This window comes from Heloderma suspectum, chromosome 2 (genome assembly GCF_057233095.1).
Source record: "Heloderma suspectum isolate Gila_16-S chromosome 2, 16-S_ref, whole genome shotgun sequence".
Lineage (NCBI taxonomy): Eukaryota > Metazoa > Chordata > Lepidosauria > Squamata > Helodermatidae > Heloderma > Heloderma suspectum.
The window spans coordinates 307139697-307165609 of NC_139459.1; the positions used below are offsets into that span (position 1 = coordinate 307139697).

Sequence of the window (25913 nt, forward strand, 5' to 3'; positions counted from 1 at the left end):
TGTGTTCTGACATGTATATGGAGGAAAGCACAAGTGTTTGCTTGCTTGCTTGCTTTGGATATGTTTCAGGATGTCAGGGCCCAGCTAGGGCTGTGGGATGCCATGTCTGGTTCTCCACTTCAGGAGTTTCTGAGGTCTCTGGAACTGAGCTCCAGGATAGAGAAGCTGGAGCCTGAAGCTGTGCAGGCAAAAGGTAGTGGGCTGTTGACCAGCAAAAGGCAGAAGACCAAGCTCCTAGCATTTGCACCAGATCCTTCATACTGCCTACCGTGATTTTGCACGCTTCTGTTTTCTTCTATACCTGATGAGGGTGCTGAGGCCTGAACACAGAGACCCACATTAGCTCACTAGACAACATTAGACTGCTGCTCACAATATCTAATGCTGCCCTTGTGCTGGAAGGAATGATCACCAGTGTAACAGGAAGCTAGCACTTCCTTCCTACAGCAACAGAAAACTGGACAAAACTAGCATATCCAGAACCGAACAAGTCAGCAGAGCTTACAGAAGGGAGCTCTGCTGACCTGTCCCGCTGACCTGTCCCTCAGCCAGCAACCTGATGGGCACTGGCAGATTGCCAGCATTGGGCGCTGCCCAGAGTTCACACCATGGAGTCCCCAGCACAGGAAACTGATACTCAATAGTGGGTTCCCGAGGTATGCACTTGACCCACCCTTCTTTGTGATGAATCTCTATACTGAATCTCTGTTTCTCTGTACTGACAGAAGAAGGAAGTATGTCCATGATTGAATATTCTGGGGAAAAAAAAGTATACAGTGGATAATTCCTAATGAGATTAGAAAAAGGTTCAGAAATCTTACAAAATTTCATTCTTAAACAACATGTGGTTAGTATCAGAGCCAAACCCATTTCAAACTGTTATTCTTTGTTACTCTAGTGGAAATTCATTGACTTCAGACGCTTTGTATTTTTATAAGGAATATCCTTGCCCCATCATCTTCTCTGATCCTGTCAATGTGGTGTCAACATTTTTAATTAGGTAGCTGAACCATATGGCTTCTTCCATTCCAGACCAATCTTTTATGTCAGAGCAAAATTAGCCAGTTACATTGAGTGGAAAATACCTTAATTCTTCCTGCAGCAATGCCTTGGTTTATAGCCACTGCAATAGCTATACGACCTTTTTGATCGGAATACAAAATTCTGGCTTGGGATCCTACAACCTAGAAAATAGAAATAATTCAGTAATGGCATTTCTTGGCTTATCTCCATGGTGCAGATGTGGGACAACTCTTTAATGGAAAAAGCAAGGATAGTGAATTCACAAATGCCCACCTTCCATGGCTAAGGATTTCCATCTTACTGTGCTTTTCTCTATACTCACTTAATGGAATTAATTATTTTTACTTTTAGCTGCCACAAGCCAGTAAATTAACAATCACAGTTTAATACCCCACAGTCCAATATTAGCTGTTTCTTTATAGTCAGGTAAGAAGTATAGATTTGTAGCTACTGACGGAAATAGGAATTAGAGAGGAACTATGGTCACAAATAATGTCAAATATCTATAATCCTGTGTGTGTGTGCGCCCGCGCATGTGTTGTTTCATCAGACTTCCTGACTTCACGGCTGAGCCCTGAAATGTTGCACATTTGCTGCTAATATTAAAATTTATTTATCTGGTTGGTAAATGTGAGTGAGATTTGTTCCAATCAAGACAAATTGGAATTGAGTTCTGTCAGATGCACAGTTCACTAATACATAACTCCTTCAAATTAAGCAGTCAAGTCGTGTGTCTACAGAAAATGAATAAGGAAACCTGGTAGACAAATTCTCACTTTAAAAAAAACAAGAGACTCACACATTTTAGATCTGTATTTATGACTGTCAGGAGTAGGGCAGGCCAGAGTATATGTTCCAGGCCCAAGATCACTGTGGTCAGTGGCTAAAGCTACAGCCTGAAGCACAACTGGCAGAAACGGACCTGAAAGCCCAGTTTGCTTGGAGATTTTCAAAAACTCCAGTGTCTGTGGTAACAAAAGGACACATTCATGACCCAGTTTGTGCAACAACTATGGCCTAGTTCTCACTGAAGTAGTTAATCTGTCCCTGGACTATAATACAGCAGGCTACAGATGGGGCTCCAATGCTTCTCCATACAAACAATTCCCCATACCCAGAAAGCTAGATGTCAGGGGGACAAGGGTTCTAACCAGGGGTGTTGCTAGGTTCTTAAAAGATCCAGGGCACAGGCCCATAACACAAACTTGCATATATATATATATATATATATATATATATATATATACACATCTAATGTGTGTGTGTGTGTGTGGTGTGTGCATGCAGTGTGCTTGCGTGTGTGTATAGATTACATACATACATAAGAAGTGTGCACTGACCTCCCCCCCCTTCAACTCAGACCCTGATTCAGCATTTTGAAAAACATCCCGCTTCTGCTCTGGCCAATTTGTAGTCGGACCACTTCAGCTCAGCACCAAACCTGAGTCCAGGTTTGGAAAAATTAGTCTTTATGCTTCCTGTTGACTACCATGGGAAATTAGAAAAAAAATGTAACTTTTTTCTCTTGGTCAGAACTGGATGACAATTTCAGGCACAGTAGCCCCCTAGAAGGGGATTACACCTGCCCAATGTCAGAAAAATAGGTGCAGAGTTTATATTTTGATTTGCTTTTAAAGGGAACTGCCAATAACATTTTAATTCCTTGGAAGAATTGGATAAACATTTCAGGATTCATTGCCCCGTCAGAGGAGATCATGTCTGCCAAATTTCAATATGCTAGCCACAAGGGTTTTTGTGCAAGGGTGGCCTTGACATTTTGAGGTCTCAAAAAGAGGACATACTTATCTCCCTATGTTCCTTGTGGACCATTGTTCTGAAAATTACAGACAGCCAAGAGTTGTCCCTAAGTAAGAAACCAGCAAAGTTTCAGAAGGATAGGTGCAGAAGTTCATGTGGAAGGGGAGTTCTCCAATTTGGGGGAGGGAGTGATTTACTTTCCCTTCCCTTCACCCAAATAGTTTTTGGGTAGATTTGTAATGAAAATGCACAGGTCATTAGAGGTGTCCCCCAGGCAACAAACCTGCAAAGTTTCTGAAGGATATACATGCATGCACATTTAGAATTACTAGAATTTATTTGCATTTCACCAATGTTAGCAGCAGGGGAACATGGGTGGGAAGGTGCTATTGCACTCATGTCCTGCTTATGGGTTTCCTATAGGCATCTGGTTGGCGCTGCGTGAACAGAATGCTGGCCTAGATGGACCTTGGTCTGATGCAGCACAGCTCTTCTTATGTTCTTAAATACAGAGTGCCTCTGAGCATGTGCAGAATGTTTTTCTTTCACCACTGAGCACTTACATTCTCCCCCTACCAATTCTATTCCCCTCCATGCAACCATCCCTCCTCATCCTACCCTCCTCCAGCAACTCTTCATCAAAACAGATGTCTTGTTTTGTGCAACTCCTCTCTACCTCCTCCTTGTTATGCACAAGCTCTCATTGTATCTTCCTCCCCATAACTTCGTTTGTGCCAAGACTTCACCAGGATTCAGCCAATGAGTCTGTTTTCAAAACTAGGGCTAAGTTATGGAGAAACTCTGAGCATGTACTAAATGCCTTTCCCTCACCACTGAAGCTAGAGTTCATGCAAAAACAAAAACAAAAAACCAAACACAGAGATGACAAAACATGCATAGGACTAAGCTGAAAGGGTAGTCAATTCATTAGATGGAATTGGGTAAGGACTGTATTAAGCTTGCAGTACCATGCTCACAACTCAGGACTTATTTCTGAGTAAACTTGCAGAACATCAAGGTGCAAACCTCCCTGCAAAAGTAACTTATGCTGGAATCCTATGCATGCTTTCCTGAGGGTAAGCCTCATTAAACATAACGGACTTCTCAGTAGGCATACATAGGATTGCATAAATTAGCAATATTTATCTCCCCTCCACTTAAAAAACAAACCAAAGACTCCTTTTAAAAAAAAAATAAAGCTTTCTGTTCATAGGAAGATAGGAAGTTGTCTTATACTGAGTCAGACCCTAGTCCATCTAGAATTACTGACACTGACTGGAAGCAGCAGCTCTCCAAAGTTTCAGGCAGGATTCTTTCGTAGCCCTACCTGGAGATGCTGGGGATTGAACCCGGGACCTTCTGCATGCCAAGCACATGCTCTACCACGGAGCTGCAGCCCTTCCTATTGCTGGATAATGGCAACTGACAAACAACACAGCCCCAGATTTGTTTCTCTGCAACCATGTGAACCCACTCTTCTCAAAGACTTGAGTGAGGAGAAGGAGAAAAACCAGCCCTCTTGTCTGTTTGTATAAAGTCAAATACCATTCAGAACTTCTCTTGCCCGCTGAAAAGAATTCTCTTTAAGAATTCCCCAAGATATGCTCTGAGTGGAATAAAGAAGAGAGAGAGAGAGAGAGAGAGAGAGAGAGAAAGAAAGAAAGAAAGAAAGAACAGGATAAGGGAAGGAAGAAGAAAAGAAGAATGTTGATTGGAAATGCGGGGGAGGGGTAGAGAGAATTCCCTAAGCCAAGTGGCTCCTTTCGGAGAGGTAGTACCTCAGAGGAATTTAGGCGGCTGTGCAGAGTTTGTAAGGATTGCACGTACTTAAATTAACTTTATGAGGTGAGGTAGCTGAGGGCTTTTTCTAGTTTTTTAAAACTGTGGAACCTGTTTGAAAGCCTTAGCAGTTCCTCCATCATGATGCCACATAGTCCTAACCCTCCTTTTGGAATAATTTGAGTTCTACACCTATTTAGGAGAAATTAAAGTGGAGGGAGAGAAAGAAATTTGTGGAGGCTGATTGGATCCTTTGCTGTACTGAAGCTACTAAACTTCTGCAGGATCCAAAGGTTCCAGTTTGGGGCAGTAAAATCAGGTGCTATGTGAAATACAAGTATTTCACATGGAGCTCTTTCTTCCCTTCCTTCTCAGTCTTCAAAATTTCATTGCAGGCAAGCTCCCAGCAGTGGGCATGTAAGAGCAGAAAAGAAAAGTAGTGGGAGAGAGGTTTTTTGCACCTTAAAAAAAAAACAAAAACCCTATACCAGAGATTAGGGATAGTGACCTCCTAATGGTCACCTTAAACACCTTCTGATTAGGATCTCTAATCCCCTGGGTGACGACAGTTTTTACTTTTTGTTTTAGACTTTGAGAAAAGGAAACTTTACGCATGCCTAGCGCAAAAGCCACTGGACCTAACTGTCTGAAATTTGGTAGCTTAAGTCAGCTCCACAGGGCCTGCTAGGTCTCCAAATTCCATGAATTTATGTGGACACACACAAAAAATTACAGCTCTTTGCTTTGACAGTTTCTTGAAAATAGCAACTTTTACCTGTGACTAGCACAAAAACCACTGGACCTAACTGCCTGAAGTTTGGCATATTCAATCAGCTCCATGGGGGCTACCAAGCCTCCAAATTTCATGTATCTATTATACACATTTAAAATGTTAGGGTCATTTTTGTTTTCCAATGCAAGTCAATGGGGAAATGTAAAAAAAAAAAAAAAAGGCAATTAGGACAGCTCAAATGATCTGGGGCACAGCTCAAAAAAGATCCAGGGCCCGTGCCCAGGTGGCCCTCTCACTAACAACGCCCCTGGTTCTAACCTAGCCTTTCCCCTGGCATCTAGTTTTCTATGTGCAAAGAGTTTTACATGAAGATGCACTCCATGATGAGAGTCCCACTTGCAGTATGTAAAGTGCAGGTCAGTCCAGGTTTACCAGCTGAAAGAGAACAAGGCCAGCCAAGGCGAGCTCAACAGAAGTAGGTTGGATTCAGCACACAGTGATTGCTTCAGCATGCAGCCAGCTCCCAAGCCAGGGTCCCCCATTTCATTGGCGGAGACTTTTTGTGCCCCCGTGACAGGAATGCAACGGGGGGGGAGCAAACATTGTCCTGCTCTCCCCCCCGCCCCCATGTGATTGTAATCCCACAGAGGGTGAATGCTGGAACAGGGCTAGAACCTGTTATAGTTCCGAAGGGACATTTCTGGCAGTTTGCAAGTCGAATGAAGGGGGATTCCTGCTCAATTTTCTCTCTCTTTGCAGTACAACACACCAAATGTTAATGTTAAAAAACAATTTCTCCCCCCAAAAGGCACCCAATTTTTTAAAAAATCTCCCATTTTCAGTTGCACAAATCCACAATAGTATAATACTCCAATAGCACAATTTCAAAATAAAACAAAAGCAATGGCTTGGATCCCAACTTTCCTTCTGAGAATGGAACAGAATGCATGCTCACCGAATAGGGTTTCCCCTTTCCCTCTGCAGGCTGCTATGCCCCATCCCCAATCTGCTGCTGTGGGTTGGGGGACCCTGGGGAACAGTGTGATATATCTTGTTGGAGGCTGCAGATGGAGTGGGCCGTTGGCAGAAATTGCTCCCTCCCTTAAGGGAATGGAGGAAGAACTGAAGATCCAACTTAAGACCATTCTGTGTTTGAAGGGCTGCTGGAGGATAGGCCCCTGCTTGAAGGCATCCTCTGTTTTAAGGGCTGTTCAGTTCAGGTCCAGTTTAAAGATAAAGAACTAGGAGAAGGGAGAGCAACAGAGGCCTTGAAGTTGCCTGTCATCAGTAAGCACCTGGATAGCAGACTGAGCAAGCACACGGATCACCTGATCACAGTCTCCTCCACTATGGGGAGTTGTACGGCATTTCTATTTAAGGGCATAATCCTATGCCTGTTTAGACAGAAATAATGCTGGGTGGGGAATGCTGGGAGTTGTAGGACTTATTTCTGTCCAAACAAGCATAGGATTGCACTCTAAATTATATAAATATCAATATTTCTAAATCTGCGTCTATACATATACATGAGCATATGCAAATTTATGCAAATTGGCACCCTCTTTTGTCCTCTTCCTTGGTGATGATACATATCCTCTTTCTTTGCAATGTGTAGGTGGTCACCCTAGTGATATCTTATTACTATTATCACTTCTCTGCTGTCACTCACGCTCCTGCAAAGCAGCTTTTCTAAAAGCAACTGAGTGAGTCCATACAGATGACCGTTTAACAGCTTGGTGAGCTGTTAATCTGGCTAGTTGAAGGGAGAATGACAACACTGTCCTCCCTGCTTGGCAGGACAATACAGACAACCAGTGTACCAAACAGTTACATGCACACTATTGCAAGCGAACACTCAGTAAATGATCATCTGTATTCACCTATAGTCTCCGGCTTAAGAAGTTTTGCATTTTTTTAGTGTTTCAAGCAGTGCTTTAAAAAAGCCAAAATGGGGGTAAAGAAATGCTTCTCAGATCATAAGCAATCCATAAGACTCCAGGGTAGAGAAAACAGAGTGGAAAATGAGTTTTTGTTTCCGCCCAAGCTTCCATTTGGAGGCTATGTCCTTTTAACACAATGGCATTGGATTTGAGTAATGCGCAGTCATTGTTTCAGCTTGCTGGGTCCACCTACCAAATTGTGCCTTCTGGCTTCCTGAATCCAGCGGATGTTATCGTGGTACTGCTGCTTCACAGATGCATTCACTAGGCGGGGGGCGGGGGTGGGGGAGAAGCAACAAAACAGCTCATTAAATTGGTCCATTGCAGCCCAAGTCTGAGATATACATGGAAGGAGGTTGGACATGCACACCTCTAATATGACCCCACTGGTGTTACACAAAGTTAGCACGTGGCTAGAGGGAATAAATGAGCACTTTATGTGTTACTAGGTTTACCCACAAACATGCAAGTTCTGGAGACAAGGGAAAGAATAGCACATTTATGACCACGTATGGCATAGTACTAAAAAGAAATGTAAAATATATGTACTAATCAATACTCAGGAATGAGATATTATGTCAAGCCTGCCTCAACATGCTCTTTCTCATGATGCTTATGGTTTGACTCCAATACAAGGTTCTTTAAGTTATGCGGTGAGGATTAATATGGCAGGCTTTTTAAGAACTGAAACATCTGCTTCCTTAGGAGAACTATACTGCACTGCAAATTTCATGGGGAAATATCCTGTACAAGGATATTAACAGAACTGAAACAAAAGAAAAAATTAACAGAATTTTGTGAAATGTAATAGAGAATACATTGTCTTTAAAATGGTTTTTAAATCACCCTAGAAAACAAACACAGTGAATCTGTGGTGCAAAAGTCTGAGGAACGAGACTTCATCTCTTCTCATGTCTCATAGGATTACAATTCAGTCGCTCTTCCTAGGTAGAATTCCTAGGTTGAACGTCTGCCCTTTCATTAACTTGACTTTCAAAATCCTTCCTTTCATGTTTTCCAAAAAGTTGCCACTTCATCCACAAAAACATTCCCATATAAGTTTATTTTGTTGCCTCTCTGTTTGCTGATCTTTATTTAGGTTTTAGGAGATACTAAAGGTACACTGTGATCTCATCCGCATTATCTGTGTCAGTAAGGAAGTTTACTCCCTATCCTCAGGAGTTATTTTTTATGTCCTATTTTATTTTTACATCATGCAACCCTCTCCAAATACACCCATAACAGGGGGCACATTCTTCACTTAAAAGTAGTTAATACCATTTCACTCCCACTGCAGCCCTGACCTAAAGAAGCCATCACATCTCAGCACATTTTGCAATTCTTACAGAGCTACCATGTGTCACTTTGACAGGGTAGCTTGGGACTAATTTTGGTTTAAGAATGGTACAAGAATTGACCAGAAACAGTCTTTGAATGTGTGTGTGTCGGGGGGGGGGGGGAGTATACAATGCACCAATATTAAAACGGGTTTCAATTTAACATTGGATATATGCTAATGCACAATAACCTATGTCCTGTGCATTTTGCTGTACAACACCCTGTTTGGTTGTAGCTCTAAGTTGTGGCAGTTGCTACAGGCATCAGAAAAACCTCCAGCCCTCTCAGCAGCCACCTTGCTGCTGCTGCTGTTCACCTTCTCGCTCTACCCCTTGGCTTCCTTGGGCAGAAGAGAAGTGGAACACAGAAGTCACAGCAAATGGACCTACTCAGGTGAGGCTGGAACAGCTCTCCAAGTACCCATAGTAGCTGTCAGAACTGATAAACTGTTAACACAGCTGACCAGAGGCTTCTGAAGACATGGAGGCTGGTTTGCAGGCTCTTCTCTGAATACTGATTGTGCACTTCATCATCCTTCCTTCATGTTGTGCAGCCCTTCTTCCTGCTTTGTAATATGGAGTGGCAGCTGGGCCTGCCCGAGGCATTTTGCTACCTGACGAGAAGGGTAAGATGGTACCACCTTCCCACATTCCATCTTACTCCAACACTGGCAATGGGACCAGCAACGTAATGTGGACAATGCCTCTTTGAGGCACATGATGTGGGTGTGTCCCATGTTGGCTTCTTCTTGGTTGGAAATTATTGCTCACATTAATTTGTTTTAGAAAAATCTTTTATAATTGCAAATGCTCATGCACTTATAAATTATCTTCCTGTGACATCTGGACTAGGATGGGCAGTGGAAGTGGTTTTTGGGAGTTGCAAAAAGACTTCTACTGGAAACCTGGAAGGAGAAACACCCTCCACCTATCATTCAATGGTCTGAGGATCTTACAGCTCTCTCTCTCTCTCTCTCTCTCTCTCTCTACATTTGAGCATATATCCTATATTTGTCAGTCTCATTTGGGTGTTTATTCAGGGACTGCTTATACTAATGTATATAGTTAAGATATTAGTGGGGTTGTGTGATTTTTTACTAAAGTTGTTATGAACTGACATGTGAGAAACTGATCTCATTGAACAGCAGTGCCTTCAAGATGATGCGAGTTGATCTAAAAGTTCTGCCGGTGGTGGCCCCTTTGCACATGCCACTCAACAGCTGATGTTTCCATCATGGAAAGAAAGAAACATAACATCTTGCTCATGACCTTTTAATCCCTCAGTGGCTTGGAACTGGGACACCTAGTGGACCATATTCTCCTATATGAACCCACCCATACATTAAGATCTTCTTCAGAAACTCTCCTCCATGCCCCAGCAATGCCTGAGTTGTATTTGGTTGGAATGCAGGAAAGCACCTTCTCTGTGACCATGCCTAGGTAGTGGAACTTCCTACCCAGTGAGGCTCACCTCATTCCCTCTTTGATGGCCTTCTTTCATTCATGTATTTATTTATTTAGGGTATTTATATTCTGCATTTCTTTCATCATAGAAATCAAGAACATACATGGGGTTACCAGCTGGACTCCCATCCAGGCATTGACCAGAGTCAGACCTGCTTATCTTCAGAAAGGTGGCTGCATCACATGCCCTCAAACTATGCTTTTTGCCTCTGTTTCATAAAGCATAATAAAAAAAACCAGCAGACTAGTCTGGAAAATTGGGATTCAGCATTTTCTTGTGGTCATTATACTTGTTATATGTACATACCACAAAAGCCTTTTGAACAGCCCAACAAAGGGGCAACTGTAGCTATTTATCAGCAGTTCAATGGCCACCTTGATCTTTGGTTGCTGGCCTGAAGAATAAAAAAAAAATAGGAACATAGGAAGCTGCCTTATACTGAGTTAGACCATTGGTCCATCTCTATCTAGCCCAGTATTGTCAACACTGGCTGGCACTGGCTCACCATGGTTTCAGGCAGGATTGTTTCCTAGACCTACCTGGGGATTGAACCTGGGACCTTTGGCATGCAAAGCAGATGCTCTGCCACTGAGCTACAGCCCTTCTCAGTGTGTTCTACTACTGTGCTACAGCAAATCCCATGAGCCTATATACTGTACCTATCCATGTATTTATCTATTTATTTATTTCAGAGAATTTCTATATCACCATTCATTTTTTAAAAATCCCAGAGTGGTTTATAAGATAAAAATCATGATAAAATACAATAAAACCAATCACTGAGACAATAAAGCAATGATACAAACAATAAAATGACATTAAAATAACCGGGGTAGCTGACAATGCTAGTGGTCAGGGATATGCCTGGGCAAACAAGTGTGTAATCACTGTCAGTGGAAGCACTCCAGATTAGGCGTGTACCTGATCTCAACAGGAAGACCACATGGTGGGCACCACAGTTGAGAAGGCCCTCCTCTGCACAATGGCCAAGCGAACCTCAGTAGGCTGACCTCAGTATGGTCAGCAAGCCCTCCCCCTCAGAATGCAGAGACGGGGCCAGCCTATATGGGAGGAGGCGTATCCATGGAAGACAAAGAACCAGTTAAAATACCCAAACCCGCATCTTGAGAATATGGATTGACTGGGACCACGTAGAACTTGATTCACAGTGAAGCCCTTGTGTGTTTCCGTCACACAGGCACAGCTTTGCCACTCAACCCACATTTATCACTCCATCATTCCATCCATTTCTGGCAGTTTTCCAACAGAGGGATAGGCAGGGATTGGGTTACAAGCTGGGTACATGGCAAACTATTTGCACCCTTCCCAAAGCACCAAACTCTGACATCCAATCAACTGACTTTCTCAACATACTGCTGTGGCACTGTTCAGATTTAGGACTGTAGCAAAAGTACTATTTCTGTCTGGAAACAGTGAACCACAAGCAGAACATTCAATAACAAGGAGGTCAAAGGGAATTCCTTGAAAGGGTAGTTTTAATAGGCATCTTCCCACTGAAGATCAGCTGTCATTTCTCTCCGAATTCCTCTATCCACTACCCTGCCAAGCACAACAGCAGTCCAATAACAGAGCTGCCCCCCAATCTGCTTCAGTTGGCTAGATTTTAAAATGTCATTTTATATATACATACATAGATATAATGCCAATGGCCATTTTCTTGTGAGACACATATCCTCCTAGCTTTACCATATATCAAAATACTTGGGGCCTTGGTCCAGCTTGAATGGTGGGAATTTCAAGGCAGTTTTTCCTAGGGTTGGATGTCATACCTTCAGGGAATATCTGCACTGTGAGAATACGAATATTCTGCTTGTCACAGAGTTTGTCATTATGGAATACTGGAGTCCTTAGTACTGTTGGCACCATTTTAGAGTTGTCTCCTAATAGCATAAATAAAAAATAAGCCGATACAGGCCCTACAGTGCTATGCAGTCAGGGAGAACAGGGCAGTACCTTTGGGGAAGGGCTGAAGCCCAGTGGTGGAGCACATGCTTTCCATGTGAAAGGTCCCAGGTTCAATCCCTGGCATCTCCAGGTAGGGGCAGGAAAGAGCTGTCTGAAGCCCTGGGGAGCTGCTGCCTTTTGGGGCACATCTGGAATTTTGTGAAAGTGCCATGGGGGCCACCACAAAATGGCTGCCATAAGGCAGGGTCTTACTGTGAGGCCAGTCACAAAATGGCAAGAAGTTAAAAGTCAGGTCTAGTAATGAAAGAATTGACCATTGTGAATTTGTACCATTTTTTCATGGGGTCCTTCCAAAACCACCATCAAATTAAAGCTTACATGGGTGGCTACAGAATGCACACACAAAAAACACGCAAGTCCAGTGCTTTCCAATGCCACCACGGCACAAAAGCCTGTATCCAAAGTGCAAATCCCCATGAATCTTCATGACTTTTTTCTGTAGGATGCCGACAAATACTCCGTCAACAACGTCGACGGACATGGTCCATTTGTTGGTGGTTTGTGGGGGGATCCCTTGTAAAAAAAATATGGGGATTCATAATGATCCTGCCTTGGATCCATGTTTTTGTGCCATGGCAGTGCAGGAAAGTCCCACACTAAGAGACGTGTTTCTTAGTGTGCAGTCTATAGACAACAATGTAAGCTTTAATGTGATGGTGTTTGGGGTGGGATCCCATGTAAAAATCATGCATGTTCAATGGTATCCATTGTAATTCTACTAGAACTGACTTCTAACCCGACTCCATGGAAAAGCAAAAAGTCTTGGAGGAAGGGTGCTTTCTCCCTCAGTGTCTGCCTGTGTGTTTTGTCCATGTCTGCGTAATAAAGTAATACCAACTCAAGGGGGGGGGGACCCCTGCTGTTGAGCCTTTAAATAATGGTGATATTAATTATTTTGCTTTTTATGTGCATTTGGAAATATGATCTGATTGAATGAAAATATAATTTTATTTAGGGCGCAATCCTACGGCCACTAGTCAGTGGCTAGATGGCCACAGGCTAGGTTGGTTCCCTGAGAACTGACCACCACCACCACCACCTCGCTGCCTCTTAGGCAGCACAGAACAATGCTCCGTGCTCGGAAGAGGAGTGTGGAATGGCAAAAATGGGGCATTCCTGAGGGCGTGTCAGGGCGGGGAAGTCGGAAATGCGAGTGTGACACATCCAACGTGTCATCCAGCTGCCGCTTCCCACGCTCCAAGGTCCCATGGCTAGACAGCCGAAATTGGCCGTCTAGTCATAAATGCAGGGTGGCTGAAGTGCAGAAGCGACGATTCCCTCCACGCTTCTCCTGCCCTGCATTGGATAGGCGGTCGCCTCCAAGTTCGGAGGCGGCCGCCTATCCCAATAGGATTGCACCCTTAATCTATCATATTTGCATCTCACCCTTTTTCTAAAAAGCTCAGCTTAGCACACATGATTTTCTCCCATTTTATCCTCATAACTCTGTTTGGTAGGTTAGACTCCATGGGTGAGCTGGGACCTGAACCCAGGCGTCCCACTCCAAGCCCAACAATTTATCCTCCATTCTGGCCTTCAGCTGAAGCATCTACTCAGGGTTTCTTGGTTTTGTCCACAAGTAATGGAGACAGCAGGTGGAGATTTCAATTACCCGTACATATGGGAGGAAGTCCCACATGGTATAATAGACATCCATGCACTTGTAATACAGGATGGAGATGATGAAGAGTATATGATGTTTCCCCACCCTGAAGATGTGTCTATCTGGGAAATGGGAGTTGAAGTGACCCAAAGAGGATAACAATTTGGTGTTTCGGATCTACGCTGCAAGACACAATAGACTGCAGGTAGGTTTATCCATGCCCCATCGTTCACTCCACATTAGAAAATGGAAAATGGAATGCCTTACCTCCCTGAAGTACAGCTTCCTCGAGCACTGATGTGGCAATAGAGTCAGTGGCTGCCAAATCTTTCGGGTTGCCTGAGGTACAAACCCAGCGAAATGGGCCGAACCCCAGAGAAAAAATGTCGCTGGGAAGAGAATATGTTTAACGATTAGAAGATAGTTTAAATTCCTGTCATATTTATCCTGGCAGTGAGCAATGCTTTTCTTTCATTAACTGACGATGCAAGAATTTCAGATATTTCAAACACACTAATCCAAACAGAAAGCACTTTGGACCATTCTTTCAGAATTTTAAATAAGGTTTGACAAACAGTCATAAGCTAATGTGTGTGCATAATCAAAATCATACTTGCCATGAACACATTCTGGTAAAAGACCAGGAAACTTTAATCAAAGAAGTGTACCTTATGATTCAACTACATCCACTGCTCACTATTAGTTTTGGCCACAGACAAAAGTGTGGTAGGACACAGAGGGCCAGGTCTACTCCTGACTCCTCTGTCTGCTGGCAAAGGTATCCCATTATACCCCTCACCAGGTCTGTCCTCAACAGACAGCAGGATGAGAAGTGGCTGAGTGGAGCAGAAGACATGACACTGGAGTACAAGCTGGGGCCATTTGTAACCAAAGCAGAGGTATTGGGGGCATACTTTCACTTAGTGTGAGGTACCCGGATGGACTGGACTTGTGGACGCTGGAGTACACCCAGGAGTCCACTGTACCCTTTCAGAAGACACCTGGGCAGACTTCAGTCAGTTTCACATAGAACAGCAGCAGCAGCCAGGTCAAAAGCAATGCAAGAAAGAGACAGAGACAGAGAGTTGTACACCACTTCTTCTCATCCAGCCATACAAATAGGAAGTGTCCCCCAAAGTTATATGTGATGGCACAAAGAACTCATGCCCTGCCACCACCACCACCCCTAGCTAGATGCCTCTTGCCTCACTCAGTCCCACTGCCCCAAAGGAGAAAAGGCAGTGAGCCTTGGTGGGTATTGAAAGCAGCTATGGGGTCAGACAGCAAGGGCAAAACTTGGCTGCTAGAGCATCAGTGGCTGATCCCCGAACTGCACAAACTATTTATAGTGTTTCTAGCGACAAGCATCGTTAGGGTTCTGTGTACCACATTCGCCATAGCCTTTCACTCCAGTCCTATACAGACTGAGCTAGCAGCAAGTCCAGTTTATTTCAGTAGATCTTTCTTATTCTAAGTATATGTGCTTAGGAGCAACACATATTCTCTGGCAATCATTCAGGGCTTATCCATTCTAGACAACACTTCCCCAAATTCCTGATTTAGTAATATAGCATGCATCCAGAAAGGCAGGAAAGGAGTGCAGGACAGGCAGGTATCTTTCCTGACCGTCAGGAATTTCATACCCACCCTGAATTTGTGGGCTATATTTTCTGGGGTGCCCAAAAGTATATGGACTAAATACAGATGTACAGTCCTTGTATGCACATTCTGTCTACTATGTTCCACCTCTCATGTCTGATTTTCACATTACTTTCATCCGATTCAGAATTCCTCTCATAGATCTCCATACCTCCATACATGTTCACATGTGCATGAAGAAGCGAAACACATGATGGACTTCACAAAAGATTTGTGAACCATAGTACCTGAGAATCCAGCTTACACTTCGCTGGTCTACTGTTGGATTACTTCTTCACAAAAGGCCGTTGAGAACACATGAATACACAGGAGTGACTTTTAAGAAGCAACCTCAGACTTGGCAGTTCATTCAGAGTCTTCCTCCTTCCCTTCCCAATCCCCTCCCAAATTGCAGACACATTCCTTTCTTCCTCCTGATGGAAAAGGGTTTGCGTTCCATATTCTATCCTCTTCTACGTACCCCATAATGTGCTGAACATAGGAAGGGTATCGGAATTCTCCTTTGCCGGCTCCTCTTTTCTTGACATCAGCACCTTCAAAAGAATGTCAATGCAAGCTATTAAATGAGGAAGAAATTCCACAGATCTCAAGAGTGCTTTCAGATGGGTGGCTCCTAGCACTAATGAATTATTGCTCTTCTGTTATAAGCTACATGCAGAATGGCAATTGGCTTACAGCCCTATTCAGGCACACTCTAATGAGGTTAAATTCAATGAGTGAGAAAAGGGATCACTCTAAACTTACGCCCCTCTGTTGTTGTGCTCATCACCCTTTACTCACGGGGGGCGACTGTCTGAAGACGAGAGCCTCCTCTTTCTGTGGAGGTTCTCCACACGATTGAGAACCCCTATCCTGGAGACGTGCTATCAGTTGCACTCAGCCAAATGTATGACTTGTTTAATCTGCATACAAAAAAGAAAACATATACCCACCAGCTCTCTGAGCTTCTAAAAGGAAAGCATTTCCATAATCCCAAAAAAACAGTCCTTGATCAGACAGCCTGTTGATTGCAGCCACTTGCCTCCTCAGACTGAAAGCACATAAAGGTGCAACATTACTCCTGACACCATCTATCAATTTACATAAGGGAAAAAAGTGAGCACTTCAACCACACAGACACATTCAAATACATTCAAATAAATTAATATGTTGTTAAAAACCAAAATTACCCTGAGGTGCACACCCCTAGGGTCCCCTTTGTATGCATGCCACGTTTCAGGTGTCTAGGTTCCATGGTCTTGGAGCTATGGTGCTGCTGATGGATGGACGGACAGACACACATCCCCTTTTATTATTATAGATTTATAGGCTGCTTTTCCACCCAAAGAAGGGCCTTCAAAGTGGCATACTGGGGGTGGGGGCATAAAAATACAATTTACAAAATCAATACAATAAAGACTCAATAAAATATTAACCATTAAAAAAATAACAAAATCTTAAGCAGCATGACACATTAAAACCATCACAGAAACAGGACCAAAAATCAGCAACAGAACCAATCAAGCATGGGGTCAACTTAGCTAATATTGAAGGCATGTCAAGAAAGGACAGTGTTTACCAGACACTGAAAGCAAGGCAGGGGTCCGACAAGCCTCCCAAAGGAGTGAATTCCCAAGTGTGGATGCTGCAACCAAGAAGACCCTGTCCCATGTTTCCACCAGCTGTATCTTCATGGGACACGGAGCATAGCCTCCCCTGAAGACCTCAGCAGTTGGGCATGATCATGCAAGAGCTGGGAGTCAAAACCATTTCTATTCCTAACTGTTAAGTGACATAGCCTGACAGCAGTTATGACAGTGGAGACCCATTGTTTAAAAACGGGCCTTTACGCATTGTTTTAAAACAGGTCTTTAAACAAATGTGTAGAGAGTGAAGCGTGGCAGAGGTACCTGATTTTAAAGAACTAAAGGGAGATGTGGGTGAACATAACTGAATCCTCCCTCCTCTTGCAGCGTATTGTGTTGTATTGTATTGATTGATTGATTGATTGATTAACTGCTTAACATTCTAAAGACCTAAGCAGTATACTAAGCAAACAACAGTTAAAATGCAACCTAACAATAAAATATAAGCTCCGTGCAATACAGTGGCTGGCTAGAGCGTCTTACCTTCCCACAGTCTGAGATTCAAACTCTTCCACCCACCACCTGCCCCACAATTGGGCTCAGACACTGGAAGTGTCCAGCTGGGAGAAAGTGCCAGGGCAACAGGAGTGGGGAAGGTTCAGCTCTCCTTACCCCGCACCCCACTCCACACACCCCGTTTGTTCTTCAATGCAAACCCTTCCCTTGCTTCCTCTATGATCTGGCCAAACAAGGTCTGCCACTACGTTGTGTCTCGTCTGAACCATCAAACTCACTTGAGCTAGTCAGTGCAAGCAACTCCCAATTCCCAAGCCATCTTTTCTGAAACAGAAACTTAACAGGAACACACTGCAAGAAGAGAATTATTACTACTAATCCTTAGACCCTAATTCTCCCATTCCTAGTTCCAGAACGTATGCACTGGAAAAACAAGCAGCTGGCCATGGCTCAAAACCCCTCTTCCTGCACACAGCAATTTGCTAGTTTGATTTTAGAACAAAATTGGTGGCTGGGTGTGCGGGGGTAGATAATGAAATCCCTGCAGCCTGCTCTGACCTTTGGAAAGGAGAATTCTCCTTCCTCAGAGGTCAGCTCCACTACCTTCCCCTGCTTCCCCCCAAAAAAACTTAGTACTCTCTCTGCAGGGCCACTCCTGTAATTTGAAGTGGCTTCCAGCTGCCACTTATTTCTAGAACTGAAATCCAGTTCTTTTAGAAGACTCCCCAAAGTAGGGCTGTGCACCGCTTCAGTCCAAATCCCAAAGCAGATCGGGGTGATTCGAACTGAAGCGGTCTGGTTCCGGAGCGGGTCGGGGTTGGATCGAAGTGTCCCAAAGTGGGTTGGATCGATCCAAAGTGCTTCAAGGTGCTTTGGCCCGATCTGGACAGCCGCCTGCCCAGCCGCGCAAACCCCCTGCTCCTTGCTTGAACCTGCGGGGAGCGCCCCCAACTGTCGCTGTCTTGAAGGGAGTCACCATTTCTTTTAAAATGGTGAGTCTTCATCTTCCAGTAATTAAATGTTGCATAGATTGTGGCCATAAATGGGCCATCTACACAACATTACAGGCGGGTCAGGGGGTCCCTGCACAGCCCTACTCCAAACCTCCCAACACATTACCTCCTTTGTCCCTTTTCCAGTTCCTTTTTCCTTTCACTAGAATTCAACCCTCACTAGTGTTTAATGGGGGTAATCAAACCTTAGAATAGTTCCCTCCGAACATTTTTAATTCAAGCAGTGCCTTCTATACCTTCTCATTCCAGTCTCATTTGCATGAGTGTTTTAAATCAAGCCAAGGAATACTGTTATGTCTCAAGTTGCCACCATGTGTTGGCTAGATGTGTGGTTTTGCCCCAAAGCCATCAGGAATGGAGTACATTTTTAAAAGCCATCGTAACACATACGGACAGTGCAATCCTAATCATGTTTACCAGGAAGTATGTCCCATGGTATTCCCATGTCCCATGGTAATGGGACTTACTCCTGGATAATTGTGAATAGGATTGCAGCCTTACTGTATAGGGTCAAGTTTCTTTTCTGGCTGTCACTCTAAGAGCATTTCTGCACAAGGTTGTTAATCACTGTATCTACGTTCAGTTTCATCACAGAATTGAGATCCAAGCTCTACATCAAGAGCTTTTCCTTTCCTGCTTTTCCACTACATAATCTCTGGGTGATGCTGTGCTATAGCAGAATAGCACAAATACAGAAGAAGGAAACTACCCTTTCTTTCATTTCAGAAATAATAGCCCATTTTCCATGCTCTAAAAAACACCCAGGAAAATGTCCTTAAAGACAGAATCAAAACTTTAGAGGACAACATCGTCTAAAGAACTCATAAACAATGGTGGGTAAGGAATCAGGAGTGCACAATAAATATCTCGTGTAGAAAAGCTCTAAGTTGTATTCCAAAATGTTATCCCACATCACCATAATAACTGGTTTAAACTAGGCCTGATGTAAAGTGCCCCCCCCCCCCCGCCATACCAATTCACTGCTCTATTCATGGTAGGGGAAATAGGGGGTCAGTGTGTGTGTGTGTGTGTGTGAGAGAGAGAGAGAGAGAGAGAATTGTGGGAGGGGGGAGTAACATCTGGAGAGTGTCAGAGGTTTCTTTTTAAACATTCTGCTGCTGCCTGTGATGGTGACAGCAGATCTCCTTGTTGCAGCTGACTGGCATGCCACTATTATTCTCCCCAAAAATGCCTCTGAGGGACATTCCCAGGGGAAAATGGCAGCCAAACCCCCCTTGGAATGAGATGTCTTAATGCAATCGTGTTACAGAAGAATTCTAGGACAGGATAATGGGGACTAGCTGTTGGTTGACATGAGCAACTGTGAAGAGCTCTGTCAATGCTATCATAAGCAGTGGCAAAAAAAGCTTAAATAAAAAAGAAATAAAAGAACTGCTGACATTTCCCAGCTAGCACTGTTAATCATGCCCCTGGAACTTTATGGTGGGGTGTGTGTGTTTTTAAATATCCACCCAAAATGTCCCCCTTCCCCAACTTGGGCACCCCTTTCATGCTTTATCCCTGCACTCTGGCCAGAACGTGTAAAGTTCTAGGCATGTGATGTACATTATATGGATACAGCCACCTTTCCCCATGGCTGCTTTAATCGTTGTAGCCATCAGAAATGGGTAGAGTTTTCCTTTGTTTGTTTCTCAGCTAATTTCTTTGACATTAGAGCTAATCTTATTATATGGTTTGCTAGAAATATTTGGGTCCCTTTAGTTCTCATACATTTACTAAATTCTTTTGTGTTTCAGTTGTTGTTTTTCCTGTTAGCCATGCCCATAATGTGTGACAGTTTTTATCATTGTATAGGATAATAGATATATATTGGACATTGTACCAAATTGTGTTAGTCTTAATTATATTTTGAACTGCATATTGCCCATTTATTGTACCACTAAATGAACAGTGATAACCTTTGGCTAAGCAATAAAAATTAAGATTCTCCACAGCGCTAACCATGAGGCCATATTTCACTATCTGTCAGCACTTTCTTTCCATCTACTAGCTCAGCAGACCCAAATGTTTATTGCACACAACTTTGGCTGGCTAAATGCTATATTCTTCTCTTGCAGAGCACCTCAGTGCTATTTCCTTATGCACACTGAATCTTTAGGGGTGCTTTCAGACACGACCTTTATGGCACCTCCACCCTGCCACAGTCACGAATGTTTATGGGAGGTCCAAACAATGTTGACTTCTAAACTTGACCCTCCCATGTCTTCTTACCGCTTCTTCCATTTTTTCCCCTTTAACACAGAAAATCTGTTAAGAAAAAGATGGAAGAGCTGCACAATGCCTTCTGATTGCTAGCACCAGGAGTCCTCCATCTGGAAGCACCCAATGGGTAAAGATGGTGAGTTGACTAGGAAGGGTAACATCACAGGGGGTGAGGAATGCAGCCTTAAGCATATCAGACTGCAAAGTACATACTTAGAGAGCAATCCTATGGCTGCTAGACAGTGTCTAGAAGGCCATAGGATTTTTGGGTTTCTGGGAACCAAGCTCAAAGCCAGTGCTCCAAGCTGTGTTCCCAGGAACTGCACTCCCCTCCCCCTCCCCCGCCATCTCATAGTTCTTCCTCATCTCAGCACTCATAACACAGTACAGACAGGGCAAAAAGGGGGCGTTCCTGGGGACAGGGAGGGGAGGAGACCACGGAAGTGTAGTTACAATGCTTCCTATGTGCTGTGTGGCTTCCCACCCTCATGCTCCGAAGTCCCCACCTTGACAGCCAAAATCGGCTGTTTAGCCACAAATGAAGGTCAGCTGGAACACAGAGGAGAGGATCCTCCCAAGGCGGCCAACTATCCAGAAAGGATTGCGCCCTTAAGGAATTTATCAAATAAAATACATATAAAGAGTTTTGGGATGGGCTGACTAACTCACTCACGTATGCTTATGTATCAGAGTTTGTCATAGGATTATGTTGCTAATGAAGAGCTATTACTTCAGACTTAGTTTACCACAACAGAATGTAGATTCTACCGTACTGATTTTATGATTGTCATTCAAAAATCAACCTTCCCTGCCCCTTCCAAAAAAAATCCCCTAAAAGATAGTGTCTACAGAAGGAAAACGAATATTTGCTAGAGACATCCAACCTCACAGAAGTCAGGGGTAGATTTTCTTCCAACCTACAAAATTTGTGAAAATTATTGAAGTACCTCTCTTCCACTAGGGACCGGAACTTTACAGGATTGCTGGACATGAGCTGGTTAGCCTCCTTAAAGTTCAGCTGTACAGGGTAGTAGCCTCCATTAAATGGATTGTGGCAAGATGTTTGGTCAGACCCCAAATCAGCCAACAATTCTCCAGTGGTATTGAATTCATCGACAAGTCTCTCCCTGTGTATAGTAAGAGAAAAAGTGGACAACTATAGACTAGTAGGTCTGATTTTTTAATAAAATATAGGGATGAGGGGAGGACATTTCAGGATCACCTACAGGAAAACTGGGTAAAGTTATTAGCCAACATGCATTTTGCTAAGGACCCATTATAGGGAGCAATACAACCAATATGTCAATCGTGTAAAACCCACTGATTTCAGTGACACATGTTTCGGTCTCCCATTAAAAGACTATGGCAGCTTCCCTCCTAGACAGAATAGCATGGGGGGGGGGCATTTTTATTGGGAGTATGGCATGGAGGGGAAAAGTTAACCACACCCCAATACTGTGGTCCCAACCCTGATCACACAGACAAATGCACCAGAGTTATGTTCATTTGTTTTTAAAGAGGACACATTAAATGCAGTCACATATTCAGGCTACATTCCTATACGCATTTACCTAGGAGGAAGCCTCATTGAACTCAACAGGGCTTACTGACATGCCCAGGATTGCACTGTTAATCTATCTTCTAGTTTGTCACTAAAACAGCTTAACTTTAGCTATATCATAAACAATAAAGCATCAATTGTTTCACGATTAAGGGGAAATTAGTTAACATTTCATTGTAGCTTTTCATACAGTTGTATATGTTGTTCTCATATATAAGCAAGATAGACATAGGTTAGAAGAGATGCCACATGTTTGGTGGGGGATAAACTAAATTCTTCAATTAAAGAGTATTAGAAATGTATCTCTGCAAGAGGATCACAGAGGGTCATCACCTACTTACCAGAGATCTACCACATTCCCATGATATCCCAAACTAAGGGGTATTTTTTTCTTCTTTGCTTCTCTGTGTAAAAGAGAAAAATAACTCTGTTTTTAAAAATTCCTGCACCATAATAGTTTTATCTTTAAAAGATGCAAAAGACTTTTGCTCAGAATTAAATGTCTGGATAAGCATTTTCAAGTAAATGTGACAATTTCTAGAAATGGCATATATGGAAGGCCTCTTGGGGCTATAAAGTGGACTATAAGTATTTTATATTAATTTATTACTACGAGCATACTCACAGCCCATGGGCTATAAGTGTTGAACATCTCCTGACATGCTTCATTCCTCTCCTCTGCCTGACCTCTCTGCCTCTCCCAACTCTCTAGACATCATTGGCTGATCCTCCCTGATGCCAAAGTGATGTTATCGTCCCTCTAGCCTCCACAGGCTTAGCTGTTCTGATGTCAAGAGCTTGGCCAATCGTGAGCTGAGCTGCTGAGTACTGAGGAGGCTTTGGGAGATCTTAAAATGCCCAAATCTCGGAAGCACTGACAAGACGTCATGGGCTTTTGGACAACATCCAGCTGGTGCCAATCAGAGAGGGGTGGGAATAGATTTGGAAGATTTCAGTGGAAACGGACAGACTCTTGCTAAGTTGTAAAGAATTCATTTATGGATGACTCCAGTGTGGGCAAGTTCTTCACACTCACTAAGGGGGAAATGGCTGAACATATGAGGCCTGGTCATATTGAGAAGGTCAGACTCTTATACAGGCAAGCGGAAGACCCGCTTCAAAGAACATGGCAAGCTCCATGTGTCAAACATTTCCCAGTGGCAAAGGCTTGGATCATTAACCACTTTCTCCCTCTCTTCCCTGCATGCACCTTAAAATCCAACAGGGAAAACAGATGTCAGGAGGAGCAGCCCCCCACGAGTGTTATTTATTTCTGTGAGGAACACTGACACAGTATTCACTCACTTCTGCGAAATGTAAGGTCAGCCCCTAGAAATACATTGGGCGGAAAGGGTTTTCTGGCTCGGCCTTTATCGCCATATTGCAGAAAACACTCCTCAAAACGTCTTTGGTGGGATATGGAGTGAACCAGTGAGGCACTGAAGAATATGTTCCTTGAGCCATACCTGAGCCGAACAATGCAGTGGTCCAGACTCTTTGAGATTTCCATCAACCATCCTTGCTGGTGACGTTTTAAAAGGGCAGCTTCATCAACCTGAGAGATTAAATTTTAAAAAATCAGTGACTCCTGCACTTTAGAATATTTTGCCCTCACTGTGCATAGTAGGTTAGCGATGAGTCTGATCAGCACTGTGTAGATCTGATCTGAGGTCTCGTTTCAGACATGATGCCACACATGATCACTTGGCGAGAATTTTCCATCAAATTTAGAAACAAAATGCTCTCCCCATCATCCATGGTAAAATTACATGGGTCACTGAAGCCCTTTTATCACTTGGTTTACTAGCATACCTATAGAGCTGCTCTGATGGTAAGGTCTGTTCCACATGAGAACATTTGAGCTCCTTAGGGAAGCATTTTATTGAGCGAGCAAGACATGGTGAATCTGTCAACCACCATACAGTTTAAATTACAATCTGCCTGACAAAGTTCACATTTGGCAAAGCATCTTCTCAATAATAAATACATTATTACTCTCGGACCTTTTTTTCTCACCAAGGAAGGGTCTAGGGTTGGAATAGGTATATTAAAATTGGGCGGGATAGCTAATACTTTGGAAGACAGAAACAAAATTCAAAGTGATCTGGATAGACTGGAGCGCTGGGCTGAAAACAACAGAATGACATTTAATAGGGATAAATGCCAAGTTCTGCACCTAGGAAAAAGAAACCAAATGCACAGTGACAAGATGGGGGATACGTGGCTCAACAACACTACAAGTCAGAAGGATCTTGGAATTGAGGTAGATCACAAGCTGAATATGAGCCAACAATGTGATGTGGCTGCAAAAAAAGGCCAATGCTCTTTTGGGCTGCATTAATAGAAGTATAGCTTCCAATTCCCGGGAAGTACTAGTTCCCCTCTAGTCAGCACTGGTTAGGCCTCATCTGGAGTACTATGTCCAGTTCTGGGCACCACACTTTAAGAAGGATGCAGACAAGCTGGAGAGGGTTCAGAGGAGGGCAACAAAGATGACCAGGGGGCTGGAAACAAAGCCCTGTGAGGAGAGACTGAAAGAACTGGGCATGTTTAGCCTTGAGAAGAGAAGACTGAGGGGAGATATGATAGCACTCTTCAAGTCCTTGAAAGGCTGTCACAGGGAGGAAGGCCAGGTTCTCTTCTCAATCATCCCAGAATGCAGGACACAGAATAATTGGCTCAAGTTACAGGAAGCCAGATTCTGGCTGAACATCAGGAAATACTTATTAGCAATATGACCAATAACTAGGAACCAATTACCTAGGGAGGTGGTGGGCTCTCCCACACTGGGGGCATTCAAGACGAGGCTGGACAGCCATCTGTCAGGGATGCTCTGACTTGGATTCCTGCACTGAGCAGGGGGTTGGACTCGATGGTCTTGTAGGCCCCTTCCAACCCTACCATTCTATGATTCTATGATTTTATGATTCTAGTTGGCTTAAGAGCACAAAACAGGCATAAATGTACTAATAATGCAATCTTATTCATGTCTATTCAGAAGCAAGTATAATATAGGATTGCAGCATAAGAGTACAATCCTATACACATACTTACTTGGGAATATGTCCCATTGAACTGAGTGGGACTTGCTGCTGAGTAGGCATGCATAGGATCCTTCTGTTAAGCCAGCCTTCCCCACTCTTGTGCCTTCCAGATGTTTAGGATGTCACCTCCCATCAGCCCCAGAAAGCATAGCCAGTGGTCAGGAATCCCAGGAATTGTGGTCCAAGCATCTGGAAGGCAATAGGTGGGATAAGGCTGGTTTCAACTCCCTTAACTCTTTGGATTGTGGCCTAAATGTTCTATTTACATTTCTACCAGGAAGTTGTGTGGGGTTCATAGCCTTTGGGGTGGAGAAGGAGAAATTAAGGAAGGGTTGGGTTTTTTCCCTTTAACAGTTATTCAAAATTTCAGAATATACAAAATTTATACAAATATAATATTTTGCCATTTCTGTAGAGACAACTCTAGAATTATGACATAGATCAATATACATAAATCCAAATATATATAAAATATAACATACAGCTACAAAACAAATAGTACATTTACTAGACTGGGATCCCCAGCACAGCACCCACACACACCATAGTGCCCATGGGCACCTCCAATGGCACCTGTGAAGGGGTCTCCAATGTAGTGACTAAAACTAAAACTTTAAGTTTTTTTTTAGTTTTTTTGCTTTTTAATATATATACATGGATTTGTATGAAACGCATGCAACTTTCTAGCAATTATACATAGGCTTCAAC

The 25913-nt window shown here is 43.3% G+C and overlaps 1 protein-coding gene across 2 annotated transcripts in view; it reads right to left on the minus strand.

Annotated features, from left to right (window-relative positions):
• The window catches only part of UROC1 (urocanate hydratase 1), an 85780-nt gene that overhangs the window by 17294 nt on the left and 42573 nt on the right, over positions 1–25913 (minus strand). For both annotated transcript variants that reach the window (XM_084840205.1, XM_084840204.1), the window contains 8 exons: positions 23628–23716; positions 22503–22565; positions 21548–21727; positions 16216–16313; positions 15744–15816; positions 13892–14013; positions 7427–7497; positions 1086–1184 (listed from right to left, as the gene is read on the minus strand). In XM_084840205.1, the coding sequence (XP_084696331.1) occupies positions 1086–1184; positions 7427–7497; positions 13892–14013; positions 15744–15816; positions 16216–16313; positions 21548–21727; positions 22503–22565; positions 23628–23716 (795 nt within the window). The remainder of the gene's footprint in view (positions 1–1085; positions 1185–7426; positions 7498–13891; positions 14014–15743; positions 15817–16215; positions 16314–21547; positions 21728–22502; positions 22566–23627; positions 23717–25913) is intronic.